This window comes from Ambystoma mexicanum, chromosome 7q, assembly GCF_040938575.1.
Source record: "Ambystoma mexicanum isolate Mex_15411 chromosome 7q, UKY_AmexF1_1, whole genome shotgun sequence".
NCBI classification, from domain to species: Eukaryota; Metazoa; Chordata; class Amphibia; order Caudata; family Ambystomatidae; genus Ambystoma; species Ambystoma mexicanum.
In genome coordinates, this window is record NC_090941.1 from 1,092,987,051 (window position 1) to 1,093,003,715 (window position 16,665).

At 45.9% G+C, this 16,665-nt stretch overlaps 1 protein-coding gene across 1 annotated transcript in view; it reads left to right on the forward strand.

Annotated features, from left to right (window-relative positions):
- Nucleotides 1-16,665, forward strand: part of LOC138528198 (transient receptor potential cation channel subfamily M member 2-like) — a 602,757-nt gene that overhangs the window by 574,727 nt on the left and 11,365 nt on the right. Inside the window, exons 30-31 of the mRNA XM_069639650.1 lie at nucleotides 12,481-12,586; nucleotides 13,665-13,766. Of these exons, the coding sequence (XP_069495751.1) occupies nucleotides 12,481-12,586; nucleotides 13,665-13,766 (208 nt within the window). The remainder of the gene's footprint in view (nucleotides 1-12,480; nucleotides 12,587-13,664; nucleotides 13,767-16,665) is intronic.

Below are 16,665 nucleotides of genomic sequence, written 5' to 3' on the forward strand. Positions count from 1 at the left end.
AAACTGCTGTGAAATGCTCCAAAAAAAAGGAAATTGCTTTGGGGAAAACAGCTAAGAAGTTAAAAAATCTACCACTGCCAAAACACACCTCGGCAGAAGGAACCCGTTACTTCATTCATAATTTGAAACCTATTGGAACCGTGCCGCATAATGTTGAAAGAAGTTTCCAACTAAACGGCTCACAAAAATGCCAAAACTATAAAAATCGAGAATTCGTCCCAGAATCGATAACTGTAGACACAGATGAAGACGAATCCAATACTAGCGAAGACATGGATGCCCTCCTGCAACTCTCGGTCCACGAGTGCGACAGATCTGCAGACTCTGTCAGTCAAGAAGGCCCAGTGAACGCCGATCAAAAGGACGACGAGAACGAGGAACTAAATCACAGCGAGACCCAATCACCAGCTTTTAAAACTTTACAGGAAAAAAGAGATTTGCTGGAACGCAAAAGCATAAATGAAATGAGACAACAACAATTATTGGACGCTATGCTGGACCATTCAAATCAGGAGAATCAGAAAAAGAAAGATATGCCTCGACGAGAAACCATAAGGAAAGAAACAAAAAAACAAAGTGATCGACTCCGAGCCAATACGTCCACGGAAAAGCGAGGTAAAATGGAGAAGAAAGGCCATAAACTCATAGTCGAACGAGTGTTGAAAGCTAGAGATGGTCTGATCCTAAATAGATCAAATCTTATGAGACTTTTGCACAACGTACCACAACTACGAGTCATTGAGCCTAATGACATCAAGATAGTGGCTTTTCCTAAAGAAGATGAAACCGATCGAATTTGCCTCCATCTGTTTTCAAAAGCAATTATGAATCTTATTTGGTTAGCTGCTGATGCACTCAGATCCCTTGGCTTCTACATCAAATCGGTTGAATCTAAAAACCAAGAACAAGGACCAAAACAGTTGCATAATTTGCCACGGACCCCGAGCCACTCTCCATCAAGGGCCGCCCTGTCAACAGATGATTTGAATGCAAAACCAATAAGGTCCTCTCCAACAATTTTGCGAGGACCCACTGCTCTCAGAATGAGAATAAAAGGAAACGTAGGATGGAAGGCGTTGAGTCCTTTAGCTGGTAGCGAAGCAGCACTTGTGACAAAAATCGACACAACTAAACCCTGGAATTGGCTCGCTGGAACATCATCCACAAAAAACAATCTTTAGATCGACTGCGGAGACGTCTCAAATAACCTGCGAATAGTGTCATGGAACACTCGTGGGCATCGACATCTGCTGGATCATCTGAATAAGGAATTACTAAAGTCAGATATTATTTGCATCCAAGAATGCTGGCTTTTGGAACCCCCAGTCATGGGGGGTCCACATGTTTCCTTAACAAAGGATATTAAGGTCTGAAAGGGAGACCTTCCGCAGGACTGTTGACAGTGATAAAAAACGAATATAAAGGAAACATATTCCGGGTTATGACTCCCTCACCACTTATACAAATAATCAGAATTCAAGAGCATAACGGAGGCTTTCATCAATTCAAGAAGCATTATCAAATTATTATTAATCTTTATTGGAATCTTAAAGCTAAGGATGGAGAGAATTTCCTAGGAACTGTGCTTCAACACATTGACGAGCTGAGAGCCGAATTTGAGAAACCCACATTAATCATTTGTGGTGACCTCAATATAGACTGTATAAAGAAGTCTCATGTCGAACAAAGAGGAGTCTCACAACAGAGAGTAACGCGTACGAAAAGATGGTTAGCGGAGATGAATAGTCGAGACCTTTTGCAGGTAAATGGAAATGTGAACGGCGACCGACAAGGAGCAGTCACATGGGCTTCATATAATCAAAACGCAACTCTCGACTATTTCTTTGTGGATAGAGAAACGTTCAAAACTACCTCTTCGCTGAATATAATTCCAACAAGCAAAAGCGACCACAAAATACTTCTCCTTACGTGTGTACTAACAATCAAACCACAGGAAAGTGCATCGGCCTATCAAAAAAACTGGCCTCACAAGGTTGAAACGAACAATGGCCTTAACAGATTACGAATAGCACCAAAAATGACATTGAAGCTCAAAAAAACCATAGAATGCTGGAAACTAACAACAAACATGGGAGTTGAATACGAATCATGTCTTTCCACCTTCAGAGTAAAATCAGGCTACAAGATACAGCCAAAAATTCCACGACTACATAAATATAACTCTGAACTGGCTGAAAGAAAATCAAAGCTAGCAACAAAGCTAAGAGCTCTAAACAAACTGAACACCGAGGGGGCATGTGAAGAAAGGGCAACGTAAAAAAAAGCCTATCGTAATTGGGCTAAATCTCACAGGGCCTTACTGTTTCAAAGAGACTCTGAAGAGATGCTATCAGCTACCTCCAATAAAAACGCTAAATTCATGTGGGCTCTAATGAATCAAACAAGCGTACTACAAGGAACAGAACAGATAAACCCGATTCACGAAGGAAAATGGACCCAATATTTCCAAAAAGCTTATAGCCAGGAGATGCTAGAAGATGCTCAGATGCAAATAATCATGGATAAGACTCCATGGAATATACCATTCGAGAAGTCGGAAATCATTGTACTGATCAACAAGGCAAGCAGTTCGCGGGCACCTGGGCCCGATGGCCTAACAAACGCCATATAAAACAAGCACCTGAAGTGTGGGCCGACATGTGCTACGTACTGTTTAAACGAATCATCAAAACTAAACAAATACCGGAATCTTGGACTAAAGCGATTATTATTCCCATTCACAAAAAGGGAGATAGATGCAAGCCTGAGAATTATCGTCCAATATCTTTGTTGGACGTAATAGGTAAAATATTTACAGGTATCCTCTTAAAGAGATTAAAGGAATGGATCATACACTCAAGAAATTACGACCAACGGCAGACAGGGTTTGTTGAAAAAGTTGACTGCGGGCTAAATTTGCTCATACTCAACCTATTAAAGGCTAAAACTATCTGCGAAAAACAGAAACTTTACCTGGCGTGCATAGACATGGCCGCCGCTTTTGATAAAGTGGATAGACAAATCCTGTGGAAAAAGCTAAAGCAAAGGGGATGCCCTGAAGATCTTGTGGCCGCTATTAAAGCCATGCATACTGACACATGCATTCAAGTAAGGTTAAATCAAAAAGGTAACCTAACCAAACCGATCCCGACAACAAGAGGCCTAAAGCAAGGGTGCCCTATGGCAGCGATCCTTTATAACTTTTACATTCTGGAGATAAAGGACCGGCTTGTCATTCCGAGAGGCTGTTCGCCTAAAATAGGCACCTTACCAGTGGGCCATCTGTTGTACGCAGATGATTTGATCATCTTGGATAAGACCCCAATCGGTTTGCAGAAAGAATTGGAGGCCCTAGAAACATATGTCAAAGAAAATAATCAAGAAATAAATCCTGAAAAATCTGAAATCCTAATAATGAAAACATCAAGAGTCAGAGAGAAAAAGTCTTTCAAATGGTATGTCGGGAACAAAGTTATTCCAATAACAACGAGCGCAAAATACCTGGGAGCAATAATAAGTGCAGACTGGAACGACCAACCGTGGATAGAGCACATATTGCGTAAAATGAGTCAACTAACGGCACAAGCGCTTATATTGAAACAAAAATTCGGAAAGTTTTCGATTCAACCAACAGTTGACTTTTATAATACAAAAGTTATTCCGTCTGTCGCTTATGCTGGAGATACAGCACTCAGAATACCATCAGAAACTTGGGGCAAGGTCGAAGCCATATTTTGGAGAAGACTAATGAGACTACCTCAATGTGTCCCAATGATCATAATACGACATGAATTGTGCTTGTACTCCCTGCAGGCCACAATCATATGAAATCTTAAAGGATGAAAACATAAAAGCGCAATTCTGGCCACTGTCTAGCTGGAAAGAAAAATGTAAAGATCTTTTACAGAACTTAAATATTTCTGAGGACACACTATGCAATAACCCTAAAAGGGTGAAGATTGCGTTACTGTGTGCTGACTGGGATAAAACAGAAACCGCTCGCGCCAATTCCAAATCTCACACTCTCTCAAATAATCTCAGATCAGTACCAAAAACTCTACCTAGTTATTTGAAAAAGAGTGGGAATCCTATTCATGGGACTCATCAGACTACGATTTAGATTAAATATCCTAAGAACAAAAACAAATTTGAAAAAATACGGCACAGTAAGTGATAACATGTGCCGGCTCTGTGAGCAGGAAGTGGAATCTTTAAAACACCTAATAATGTTTTGTCCTGAACTAAGATTAGCAAGAGATCTATTCTTACATCCAGCATTAACTTCGACGTGTGGGCTGGATTCCGATTTATGGTGGGAAACCTTGTATGACAACCCAAATCAGAAAACCACGAGAGCTCTTGGAATTTTCCTACAAATGATGATGGTCAAATTGGAAAACAAACAGGAATCACACAGTGAAATAGAAAAGGATCCCATGACGAAGGAAAAAGCATAATCTTTGAATTATGCCTATACTCAGGCCAAACCAAAGAGGACTTGAATAAACAATTAAAAATTGGCAAGTATGGGAGGAATTGCTATAGAAATATAAGGAAGACTCCAAGATATGGTTTGGCCTTGTAAGTGAGCGAAACAAGCAAAAGTTTGTATTTATTTACTCTATATGCTTAATAAAAAAAATAAAAAAAAAAATATGGGCCAAGATCTTGCAGCAAGGATGGCGCTTCCTTTATGCCCTAAGTCAACCACTGACACAGTCGCCACTGTTGATGGTACGGAAATAGCTTCCGGTCCAGTATCCCAATGCACCGCAGTGTTAACCCTTCTGTGCCAGGATGGACACCGGGAATCTATCGCTTTCGACCTCATCATGGCGCCCCAGTTTCAGTTGATTTTAGGGATGCTGTGGTTGGTAGCTTACAATCCTCAAATAGATTGGCGTGCAAAAGAGTTGGCCTTTTCTCGAACGTCGTGCTCACACTTGTTACCATCAAGGAAAACAGTCGACTGATACTAGTAATTCTGCTCATGGAACAGCAGCAATAACTCTGGGGGTAACCGGTACCCTACCAAGTGAATACCAGGACTTTCAAGATGTATTTCAGAAAGAACAAGCTAATACCTTACCGCCGCACAGACCATATGATTGCCAGATCGACCTGATACCGGGGGCACAGATCCCTTGTGGGCGAATCTACGCACTCACAGAACCAGAAAACCAGCATTTAAAGTCCTGCTTAGATCAATACCTGGCAAACGGTTTCATCCGCCCCTCGAAGTCTCCAGCAGCCTCTCCTCTATTCTTTGCCGTTGAGTCGATGTCCCTTGAAGGCCTCCGTCGAGGGTGATGTCATCCGGGAAGATATATAGCATGTGCAGCGCCTGTTGGCCTCAGTTCTGTTTTTCTTCTTCCTCATGTAGCCCAGATGTCCACAAATACGGGCATGACAGTAATCAACCTTGGTGGAGCGGAAGCTGTAACAGCATGGGAAATTCTTTGGAGGAGTAGGCTGGGAGGGCTACGAGGAATACATCCAGTCGAAAGAACGTTACCAGGGGTAAGTAACTTGTTCTTTGAATGGATTGTGTCCTCCAACGTATTCCTCATCATTGACAGACTCCCAAAGCAGTGGTTATGATTGGAGGAAGTAGAAGAATTTTAGAAATTACACAATGTCAAGGGCAGAGTAAAGTATCGCCTTGCCAAAAACAAGATCTTGAGACTGGGAAGCATCCAGAGCATAATGTTTTGTGAACGTGTGTACTGATGACCACGTTGCTGCATCATATATATTTCTAATAGGAACCCCCCTTTGCAGGGCTGTCGATGTGGCCATGTCCCTAGTGGAATGAGCCTGCAAACCCTCGGGAGGGTCTTTTCCTGCTAGCCTGTAGCAATCAGAAATTGCCAAAATCACTGTGGGGATAGTGGGATCCGGACAGGTACAAGCCCACTTATAGGCACGGACGAGGAGCGGACAGCACCAGCCGCGGCAATGACAGCTGGGCAATAACAGCTGGGCGTGAGATGCCCGCGCCACGGCCGCGGCATGCAGCAGGGAGAGGACCGCCCTCCCACTCCGCTGGGGTCCGGCGACAGACGAGAGACATACATGCCCCATACCCTGCCCACCGGACCGGCAGCGGAGGGGTAGCGGTCCATCATCCCCTGGAAACATCCCACAGACCCGGGCTCCTTACCTCATGTGCCGCACCTGCAACCACAGCCTACACGGCCTACGCAGTTCCAGCAATGAGACTTACTGGAAGGGGGCGGGGCCGGAGGCACGCTGAAGCTGGGAGGGGAAAAACTCACGGCAGTCCGTGGCACACCAAGAACGGGGCAGGGAATGGGAGGGGGCTGCAGAGACATCATTACCCAGAGGAATGCTGGGAAGGTTCCGTCTATGAACTTGCTGCAGCTAGGGAGGAGGTGGGGACGGTGACTCCTGTAGACAGCACCCTATCAGAAGGGGATAGACTTAGCCAGAGGCTGTTTGGTGGGGACATAAGCCAATTGCAAAGTATAAAAGGGATAACGCGGCCTCTCCTGTGTTGTTGTTTTCCAGAACTCCGGAGAGGAGAGAGGAAGTGAATGGTGGGCCTATCCGGGCTCGAGTGACTGGAAGGAGCCTCTCCCCAAGACTTTGAGGTAGTGAAGAAACTACCATAAACCTTTTTTATAGTTTGTTAAAGAGAACAGGACATTCTGAACCTTAAAGAAATAAAGTATTATTTGAAGCATCAATACCGTCTCCCGTCCTGGTTCTTACAATCACCCACCTAGATAAGGTCTGTTTGGTAACAGCCTGACATAGTTTGTGCTGTATACCCTATGAACAACTGATCATCTAACCGTATTTTGGATGTTCTTGTAATGTAAAAGCTTAGAGCTCTTCTAGGAAATAACCTATGAAGCCTTTCCTCCTCCTTACTAGGGTGAGGCAGAGGGTAGAAGGAAGGTAGGACAATTTTCTGGTTCAAATGAAAATCCGAAATTATTTTTGGGAGAAACGAAGGCTCGACCTTCAGGACAACCTTGTCCTTGTCGAATACCGTGAAGGGTGGCTTTACTGACAGTGCCTGCAACTCGCTCACTCTGCGTGCTGATGTGAGAGCAACCAATAAAATGTTTTTCAAGGTTAACAACCTTAAAGGACACGTGTGCAGGGTTTCAAAGGGTGCACATATCAAGAATTTCAAAACCAAATTAAGGACTCAAACCGGAACCTGGAAAGGAGACGGAGGATATAAGTTAATGAGTCGTTTTAGAAATTGAGTCACCAGAGGGATTTTGAAATAGGAACATTCCTCTGACGAGTGCTTAAAAATGGATAGCGCTGCCAGATGGCCTTTAATAGTGCCAATCTGGAGCCCCAAATTGGCTAAAGATAGAAGGAATGATAACACATCTGGTGTTTTACACAGAAAAGGATCTACATTCTGATCTTTGCACCAGTTGCAAAACTTGTTCCAATGGCAACGGTACAAGGATTTTGTTTCTGGTCTTCTAGCCGAAAGCAACACCTCCATCACGTCATCCAGGAGGTCCCAATCCTTATACCTCAACCTTTCAGAAACCAAGCATGAAGGTTCAGAGTATTGACCTCTGGATGGAGAACCTGACCTTCCTCTCATGAGAGAAGATCCTCTCTCTATGAAAAACATATCGGAGGACAGATGGACATGTCTAGAAGGTCTGGGTACCATGTCCTACTGGCCCAATCCAGTGCAATTAGGATCATGTGTTTCCTGAACTTTCTCAACCTCCTGATCACGTGAGGAATGACAGGGACTAGAGGAAACGCGTACAGGAGTGGAAACTCCCAGTCCACCACGAATGCGTCTTCTAGAGCTCCTCTTGAGGGAAATTCCCTTGAGCAGTACATTTCGCACTTTCGTTTGACATTGGTCGCGATCAGATCCACTTGACAGATTCCCTAAAGGGTGAAGATCTTGTGGGAGACTGTGCTCTGCCTGCTCAGAGCATCCGCCGCCGTGTTCTCCTCTCCGGCTAGGTGAACTGCCAATAGGGAGATTCCTTCTTGAATTGCCCAGTACCAGAGCTGCATTGTCTCTCTGCACAGTGGTACTGACCCTACACCTTCTCTCTTGTTGAGGTAGTACATAGCCACCATGTCGTGCGTCATTATGAGGACATTCTTTCCCTGTACAGAGGGCAGGAAGGCCTTCAGTGCTAGTCTGATTGCCCTCAGCTCCAAAGGATTGATGTGTAGTTTGGACTCCGATGGAGACCAATGACTGCTGACTGTCAGATCGTTGGCATGGCTCTCCACCCCGTGAGTTAGGCGTCCGTCACTACTGTAATCTCCGGCCATGGCTGCCAAAAGGGTTTTCCTTCAGAATGTTGTCCTTGCAGGCCCAGCACAGAAGATCCTGTGAGACCCTGGTTGGAATCAGAAGTCAGTCCGACATCTTTCTTGAGAACTGGGACCATTGTGTTCTTAGAGCCCATTGAAGGGATCTCATTCTCAGGCAGGCTTCTGGCACCAGAAAAATGCAGGATGCCATGAGACCAAGCAACCTTAAGAAATCGAAGGCCAGAAGATTTTGGGCACTCTGAAATTTGGTAACCATCTGAAGAATGTCTTGAGCCCTCACCTTGGGTGGTGAGCTCTTTCCCAAGGAAGTGTCCAAAACAGCCCGATGTACTGGAGCTGTTGAGAAGGTGTCATATGGGACTCATCAGTTTGGGGAAAACCCTTGGCCGGAGGTCAGCCGAATGGCAGAACTCGAAATTGATATTGAGAACTGCCAACTGCAAACCTCAGGTATTTTCTGTGCTTGAGATGGGTTGGCACATGAAAATAAGCATCCTGAAGGTCCAATGACACCAACCAATCCTGAAATTGGAGGGCCTGAAGGATCTGAAAAAGTGTGACCATCTTAAACTTGTCCTTCCTGAGGAACTTGTTCAAGTCAAGTCCAAGATGGGTCTCAGTCCTCCGTCCTTTTTGGGGATAAAAAAATATGGGGAGTACCATCCCTTGTTCCTCTCCGCTACCGGTACTGGTTCTATGGCACCTTTATCCAGCAGGGTTAAAACTTCCTGCACAAGGACCGGATCCGGAATCATCAAAGAACGGCTACCCGGTGGATTGTTCTGAGGTTTTCTTATAAAGGGAAGGTAGTAACCGTGGGCTACTGTTTCCAGGGCCCAAGCATCTGAAGTAATGTCTCACCATTCTTGCAGCTGCTGAGACAGTCTGCCCCCACTAGTGTACTGTGACTCAAGACCTCAGAGTGGTTTTGTGGCGGCTCCTGCAGAGGCCAATGGTAAGGAGGCTGCTGCTTGAGCTGGCTTCGCACCTCTACCTCGTCCACCACAAGAAAACCTTTTTTGGCCCCTTTGACTGGCCATTCCTCTTGCCCTTCCAACTGAGGAGTAGTAGCGAAAAGATCTACCCCCACAAGGTTGGTCCCTAGGAAGAAAAGGCTGAGGTTGTGTAACAGTGGGGCCTACATTTTTGGCCGCCGCTTCGTAGGTCTGCAACTTCTCAAGGCTCTCGTCAGTCTTGCTGCCAAAAAGATGAGACCCATCAAAAGGCATTTTGAGCAGTCTAGATTGCACATCTGGTGCAAAACCCGACTTCCTCAACAACGCATGTCTACGTACTACGGTGCTTGTAGCCATGGATCTGCTGACACTATCGGCAGTATCCAATCCTGACTGAAGGGATGCACAACTAGCCTCTTTTTTGTCGTCCTTAATTATAGCCAAGAAGCCATCCCTTTCTTCCCCTTCGGGAATATGCTCTGCCGCCATGGATATGCAATCCCACAGAGTGTACGAAAATGTTGCCAGGGCACAAGTGGAGTTGGCTGATTTCAATGCCATGCTCCCTGCTGAAAATACCTTTCTTGTCCATCCATCTACACGTTTGTCAACCCTATCAGGAGGGACGGTAGAGTACGCTGTCTGTTTTGAAGTGATTGTAGCTACCTGCAACACCATACTCTCCGGAGTGGGGTGTTTCGACAGGTAGTCAGGGTCCCTACTTGTTTATCAGATTGTTATTAACTGCCGGATTGGTCTCCGGTGTTTCCCACTTTTTAGCCACCCTTCTTTGCAATGCCACATGGAATGGCAAAGCAGGGTCAGTCTGCGGACCCTTATCCAATATATCGGTTAGGTCATACTGTTCATAAGGGAGTAGTGGTCTGCTCCATCCCATGTACTCAACAACTTTGGACATGAGTTGCCTATATGGAGCGTCTGCATTTTCACCCGGCTCATGTCCGGCCCGGCTCAGGTCGCCCAAATTCCAGCTCGGGTGAAGTGTCTACTCCACTTGTATACTGTAAGGTGTCGTATAAGTCTTTAATACTGGACTCTTCAGATATTAGACACTCAGGAAAATTGGGTGTCCCATACTGCAACCCAAATGGGGCATCTTCCTCCTCTGAACTCTCATCTTCATAAATTGAAGAGAGCGACTTGAAAAACTCTTCTAGGAAGAGGAGTGACAACTTTTTCAGGAATGGAAGAAACAGGCTTTGACAATGTCGAAGGCTTTGCTGGCGTCGACAGAGGAGGGACACTGGGTTTCAATTGGATAACTGGCGTATGTGGCGCAGTTGGCTTCGAAGGCTTCGAAATCTTCGAGGTCAACGCCGAGAGCCCGACTGGTGTCGAGGACACCTTCGTTGTCAAGGGCCTAGCAGGTGTCGAAGACACTGCTGGCATCGAAGGTCTTGAAGGCGTCGATGACCTCGACTTTTCCCTGTGCTTGACATCGGAAGAGGGCCACGATGGCTCCCTATGTTTATCAGGCCGATTTCCCGGGCTCGAGGCCACACAGGATTTTGGGCGAGTCCTCTCCTTACCAGCTTGCTCTAAAGGCTCAGTAGGGGCTTGACCTTTCTCGAAAATGTAGAACATTTCCTTTCGGAAAGCTTGCCATTCTGCTGGGGTAGATTTTCTGGTGGGACAGGTGACCCTTTCGGGTGAGGCGTCGGACGAAGAAGTCCATGAAGACGACCTCTGGTCCCTTCTCTTCAACTTCTTCGAGGAAGACGATGAGTGGTGGGAGCCACTCCTAGATCTGGAGTGCTTAGACCTCTTCCTTCGAGTCTCCTCTCGACTCGTCGGTTGAAGGCCTAGCAGGTCGGGGTTTAGGGGACTTGGATATTCTTCCTACCTGGTGTTTCCCTTTCCTCTCCCCCTCAAAGCCTTTCCTGTCATGGATTGACACTTTACACAATTAGACAAGTCGTTGGCCCCCCCGAGGCACCACAGGCAGACACGATGCGGGTCGGTGAGAGACATCTTGGACGGCATCGAAGATGAAGACATGACGATCGAAATGAAAGATTTTCTCTAAAGAAATGTGTAGAACAATGAGGCGCACCGAATTTCATAGTCAAAGCTAATGCTGTCACGGAAAAACGGAACTGAGCCCAACCAGCGCCCTCGCTTGCTATATATCATCCCCAATTATTTCACCCTCGACGGTGGCCTTCAAGGGACATCGACTCGATGCCATTGACGCACGGCACCCTCTGCTGAAAAGGTTTTCCGAGGCAGCTGAAGCTGGACAGTACATGTCAAAGATGAGGAATACATTGGAGGACACAATCCATTCGAAACTCCTCCAAGGAACAATTTCCATGTTGTCATTTTCATAGCATGTGATGTGTGACTTTTGGCCATTTGTTTGGAGATCGTTTCTAGCCCTATTTCTGTGGTATCAAGAAGTATAACATTTTCCATGTAGCATAGACATCGATTGTGTGTTTTATTTACCCAGTTTAGCAGGAAGTGACTCACGATGTTCCAGGTCAGGTAGGTTGACCTCATACAGGTAAAGTGACATCGATGCAAGTATCATTATTGTAAAATGTGTAGAGTGCGAACTAAGGTCAGAAGGCGCCTAGGCGATAACGAAAAAACAGGAGAAACCCAGGACAGACATTGCTTCACGCTCTAACAGGGAAGGAGAAAGTTAATTTGGAAAAGATGGGTTTTCAACGCTTTTCTAAAAGGAAGATATTCATCGAGGGTTCTCAGAAACAGCCCCCTTTTATTGCATTGTCTCTCATAGATTCACATGCTTTGAATAGTTCCCCATGTCAGGCTGGGAATCTTCAGTCCTATGTTAAAGCAAAAAAGCTGTGTCTACTGCTGCCCATCCACCTTGTTTTATGTTATTTCTCTCTCAGCCAACAGGACGTTGAGTTCTCAGCCCCAACCCTTCAAGCTGTGCTTAGATTCTAGCCGGCTGAAGTGCCCAGCTACGAACCAGTGGAGTCTCCAGAGGGGATGGAGGGTGGGTTGCATGTGATTCTATGTAAGGTACCAATGCTGGAGACCTAGAGTCTTCTCCAGCACTGGATCTTTCATAGATTCACATGCTTTGAATAAACTGAAAAGCAGGACATGTGCACGTAGCATCTGCTGTAACGCAGGTCTATTAGGGCAGTAGGCAGCAGAGGCTCACTTAATTGGAACAGACACAGCCATTAATACAGTCTGATTATATGTTATCTCTTCACAGCTGGAGGAGAAATATAAATGGATCGATTAGTCGAAAGAATTCTAAGAAGATGCTGGAAATCCTGGCAGTGAAACCGGTCACATCAGAACACTGGGCTCTTCCAGGGGTAAGATAAACCAGGGAAATGGGGGGGAGGGGCTACTGGAGGGATTTCACTAGGCCGCTCTCTAGAACACCTTCAAGCCAAGGCACTCAGATGAGAATCAGATGGAATTTAGAATGTCATTCTCTCTGCTGAGAAGGCCGGTTGGTGTTGCATTTCTGGTGCACATTCCATGCAGCAACCAAACGGAGATTGTGGCCTTTCTTTACAACTTCAAATGAATCCCAGTAAACCTCTTAATCAGATTCTCATTGTGCTTGTGTCAACTTGCCCAAGTCCTAGAGAGTCTGTGCATTTGTGTACTTATGTATTATAGTTTCATGATACAACTGTGAAAGCAGTTGCTTCGTAACACAATTGGAGTGTAATACCAGGGTAGCCTCCCTTTTCTGCACCATTTATCTCCATTCTTGTCCCTTATTTTGCAAGGACTCTGGCCAGAAAGAAGACTATCAGAACTGCTTTCCCTGTACAGCTCCAGAGAAGGGCCTCATTAAGAGTTTCCCGGTATCCTGTCGGTAATTCTGGCGGGATACTGGAAAATTGCCCTTACTGTCTCCGCCGCCTGATATCCTGATATTACTGGGATATTACGGGCGGCAGAGTGCCGGCAACTTCCCATTCCCATGGCGTCTCATAGGTATTACTGGTGCCGTTAATTGCGGCATTTCTTTGTTGGTAGGGGCCTGATCTACTGGCAGGCCAGGCCTGCCGGGAGATCCGTGGCCACCACTGGCAAACTTAAAGTGTGCCGTCCAGAGAAAATGCCAAAGCTGGAATTACTGGCATTTTTTCCAGCTTGGCACACTTGTTATGAGCCCAGTCATTGGCTATCACAGCTGCCACACTTCATATCATTTCACTGCTCTCAGGGACTGCTCAGCTTGCGCGGATCTACACTTGTGGTCCCTAGTGCTTGAGCAGGGCGGTGATTTGGAATCACGTACGCTGGATGGCAGTGCCATGGCACATACCCTCCGGCCACGGCTGGATTGAAATCTTTCTTAAAGTAGTCTAGCAGTATATGGGCCCGGCACCTCATGAGAAGTTCTAACTCATTTAATTTCTGGTTTAATTCTAGGGAACCTTGGCACCAGGGGAGAAGTTACCTTCCAAACTGAAGGAGATTCTGAAAGAGGAATTCTGGCATCAGTTTGAGGCCATGCAGGTCCAGGGCACAGAGGTGGGTTTGCATATTCATCAAAGAACTGTGAGGTTCTGGCACCAACAGAGGAATGTGTATGATTGGCCTGAAGAAGTGAGACTGGCAGGGGGACATGATAGCCCGACACACATTTACAATGAGCTGGGACAGAATGGATGTACGTGATTATTTCGAATATGAACATTACGAAGACGGAAATCTTCCATTCTAAATGTTGGTATTCGAAATAAGCACCCTATACTACATTGCCTTTCTATACCCCGCTACCCCCGCCCCCTTACTTACCTTTTGGTGGCACACTTCGATGCGTGCCACTGAGTCCTTGCAACGCGAGTTCCCTTCACTTCCGTGGATGGGAACCGGCGCTGCAGGGTCCTTTTCTTTTCTTTTTTTCCACCAAAGCTTTGTTTTGGATGTGGGGGATACCCCTGCAACACCTACTTCCCTTGTTCGCTATGATGAAAACCGAATGGTTAAAATATTCGGCATTTTCGGCTGATACAGCCAAAATCCGATCATTTGAACCATTCAGTTTTTTATATATGGTATTTTCGTGCGATACCAGTAAATACTGGACAGAAGTACTTATGAACCATAGCAATGCTACTACATCCTGTAATGGCTTGCAATTAGCAAAAACAAGGTGAGGTCAGGAAAAAGGGCACATGTTCCAACCACCACTGGCTGTCCAGCATCCAGGAAATTCATTACAGAATGTTCACTGCACATATTTTATCAATGCATTTATTTACTTATTTTATTATAATTTAGCCAATGAATTTATACTTATACAATAACACAGTCAAACAAAATCATACAGTCATACACAATTACATGATCAAAAGGTCTAAAATGGGGCCTTGGCCAGGAGAAAGATGGCATTGGACCTTGGGCAACGTGGGGCCCGCAACTGCTCCACACACGCCGGATTTAGTACAGCACAGCACTGGAGCTCCCCTGGAGTCACAGGAAGCGGCAGACGGCTCCATTGGAAGCAGATTCACTGGGGGTGTGGCACTCTGGATGGATGCTGGGGGCTCCCTTCTCGCAAGCGCTTGGTGAGGAGCGCTGCATGGATCCCTCTCCTTCCTCTCCCCCCCTGTTCAGGGCGCCTGGGGGTGCAGCAATGGACCTCTGACATCGCTGGTGAGATTGGGAGGTCCATGTCCTACTTTAGATCTAAGAAGCAGAATAGACAGCACCTGGAGGCCGGGGTTCGCCATCGGGAAAAGGCTCACACCCAGTCAAAATCTCAGGGATTGAGGTTGGCTAGATCTAGTTTGGAGGCACTGATGGCAACTGCACCGCCACGTCCCTACTGCACATGAAGTAGTATTACTATGTACACGTTAATAAGGCCAATAAGCTGTTGGTGTACTAGTTGAGGAAGTTGAGATCCAGGACCCATGTTGCAGGCATTAGGGACTCCTCTGGAACTTTACAGTTCACAGAAGATGGGAAACTCAAGGTGTTTTCAGCATTCCACAAGCACAAGATGACCTTGTAGAGTCTGGCCTTGGGTGAGCTGGATTCTTACCTGGCGTTCACTGACCTTCCCGGGCTTTCCCAGGGGTCTGTGACTAGTTGGAGCTCCCTATTATGGTGTAGGAAACTGACAAGGCTATCAGTTTGCTCCTTACTCAGAAGGCCCAGGGGCCTGATGGATTCACTCCATTGTTCTACAAAACCTTCAAGGCCCAGTTGTTAGCTCCCTTGCAGGTACTTTTTAATTCCTTTTTGAACACGAGCTGTGTCAGACACAATGGGTGACTCTTTGCTGCCCTTGATTTTAAAGCCAAGCAAAGATTCTACAATGTGTGATTCCTATCACCCAATTTCCCTCTTCAACACGGACGCCAAGATATATTTCAAAGTATTGGCCTCTCGGGTGATGGGGGTTTTATCGTCTTTGATTCACCAGGATCAAACAGGATTTATTGTGGGTCGTAGCATGCATGATCACATTAGGTGAGCTATAGATGTTGTGGAGGCAGGACATTGGGGGGAATGCCAATGACAATATTGGCACTTGACGCTAATATCACTTTTGACTGTATTGATTGGGGCTTTATTCAGGCAACGCTCCAGATGTTTCGGTTTGGCCCCAATGTATTGCCAGAGTCTTAGCTTGTTACAAATTTCCGAAAACGAGGATATACCTTAATGGGTTATACTGTCATTATACACCAATCTCTAGAAGAATGCAGCAGGAATGCCCCCTATACACCTCAATTTTGCCCTTGTGATGGAATCCCTGGAGACCTGAATTAGAAACAACCTGGGAATTAGCGGTATCCGATTGAACGGATGGACCATAAGGGTACCTTGTATGCAGATGATGTTTTGCTGATGATGCTGCATACTCGCTCATCATTGTCAGTGTTGATGTTGGAACTACACCAGTTTGAACAAGCCTCAGGTTTTCGTGTGAATCTAAGCAAATCTAAGGGACAAAATGTCTCAGAGTCCCCGGTTGAAATCGCCGGGATTCAAAGCAAATTTTCTTACACTTGGAGTGATGTCCAGTTAGACTAGCTGGGGGTTAGGTTAATGCCTACCTGTGGGGGCTTGTACCAGGCTAATATCCCCTCCTTGCTTAAAGATCTGGCTGAGGACATTTTACGGTGAGGTAACCAGGAGATCTCCCGGATGGGTCGGATCACAGCAGAAAAAAATGTATATCGTCCCCATACTTTCTATTCTCTGATGGCTTTGCCGAGTCCGATCCTTACCGCCGCTATTCAATCCCTCCATCAGAAGATGATGAAATTTGTGTGGTTGGATTGTAAGCTGCGCGTGGTTAGACAGGTACTCCATGCTGACAAATAGGGCGGAGGCCTGGGCCTTCCGGTTCTTTATCACTGTCATGGCAGCCAATTTATCGCACCTGTTGGAGTGGCAGGGGGATGTGGATGGG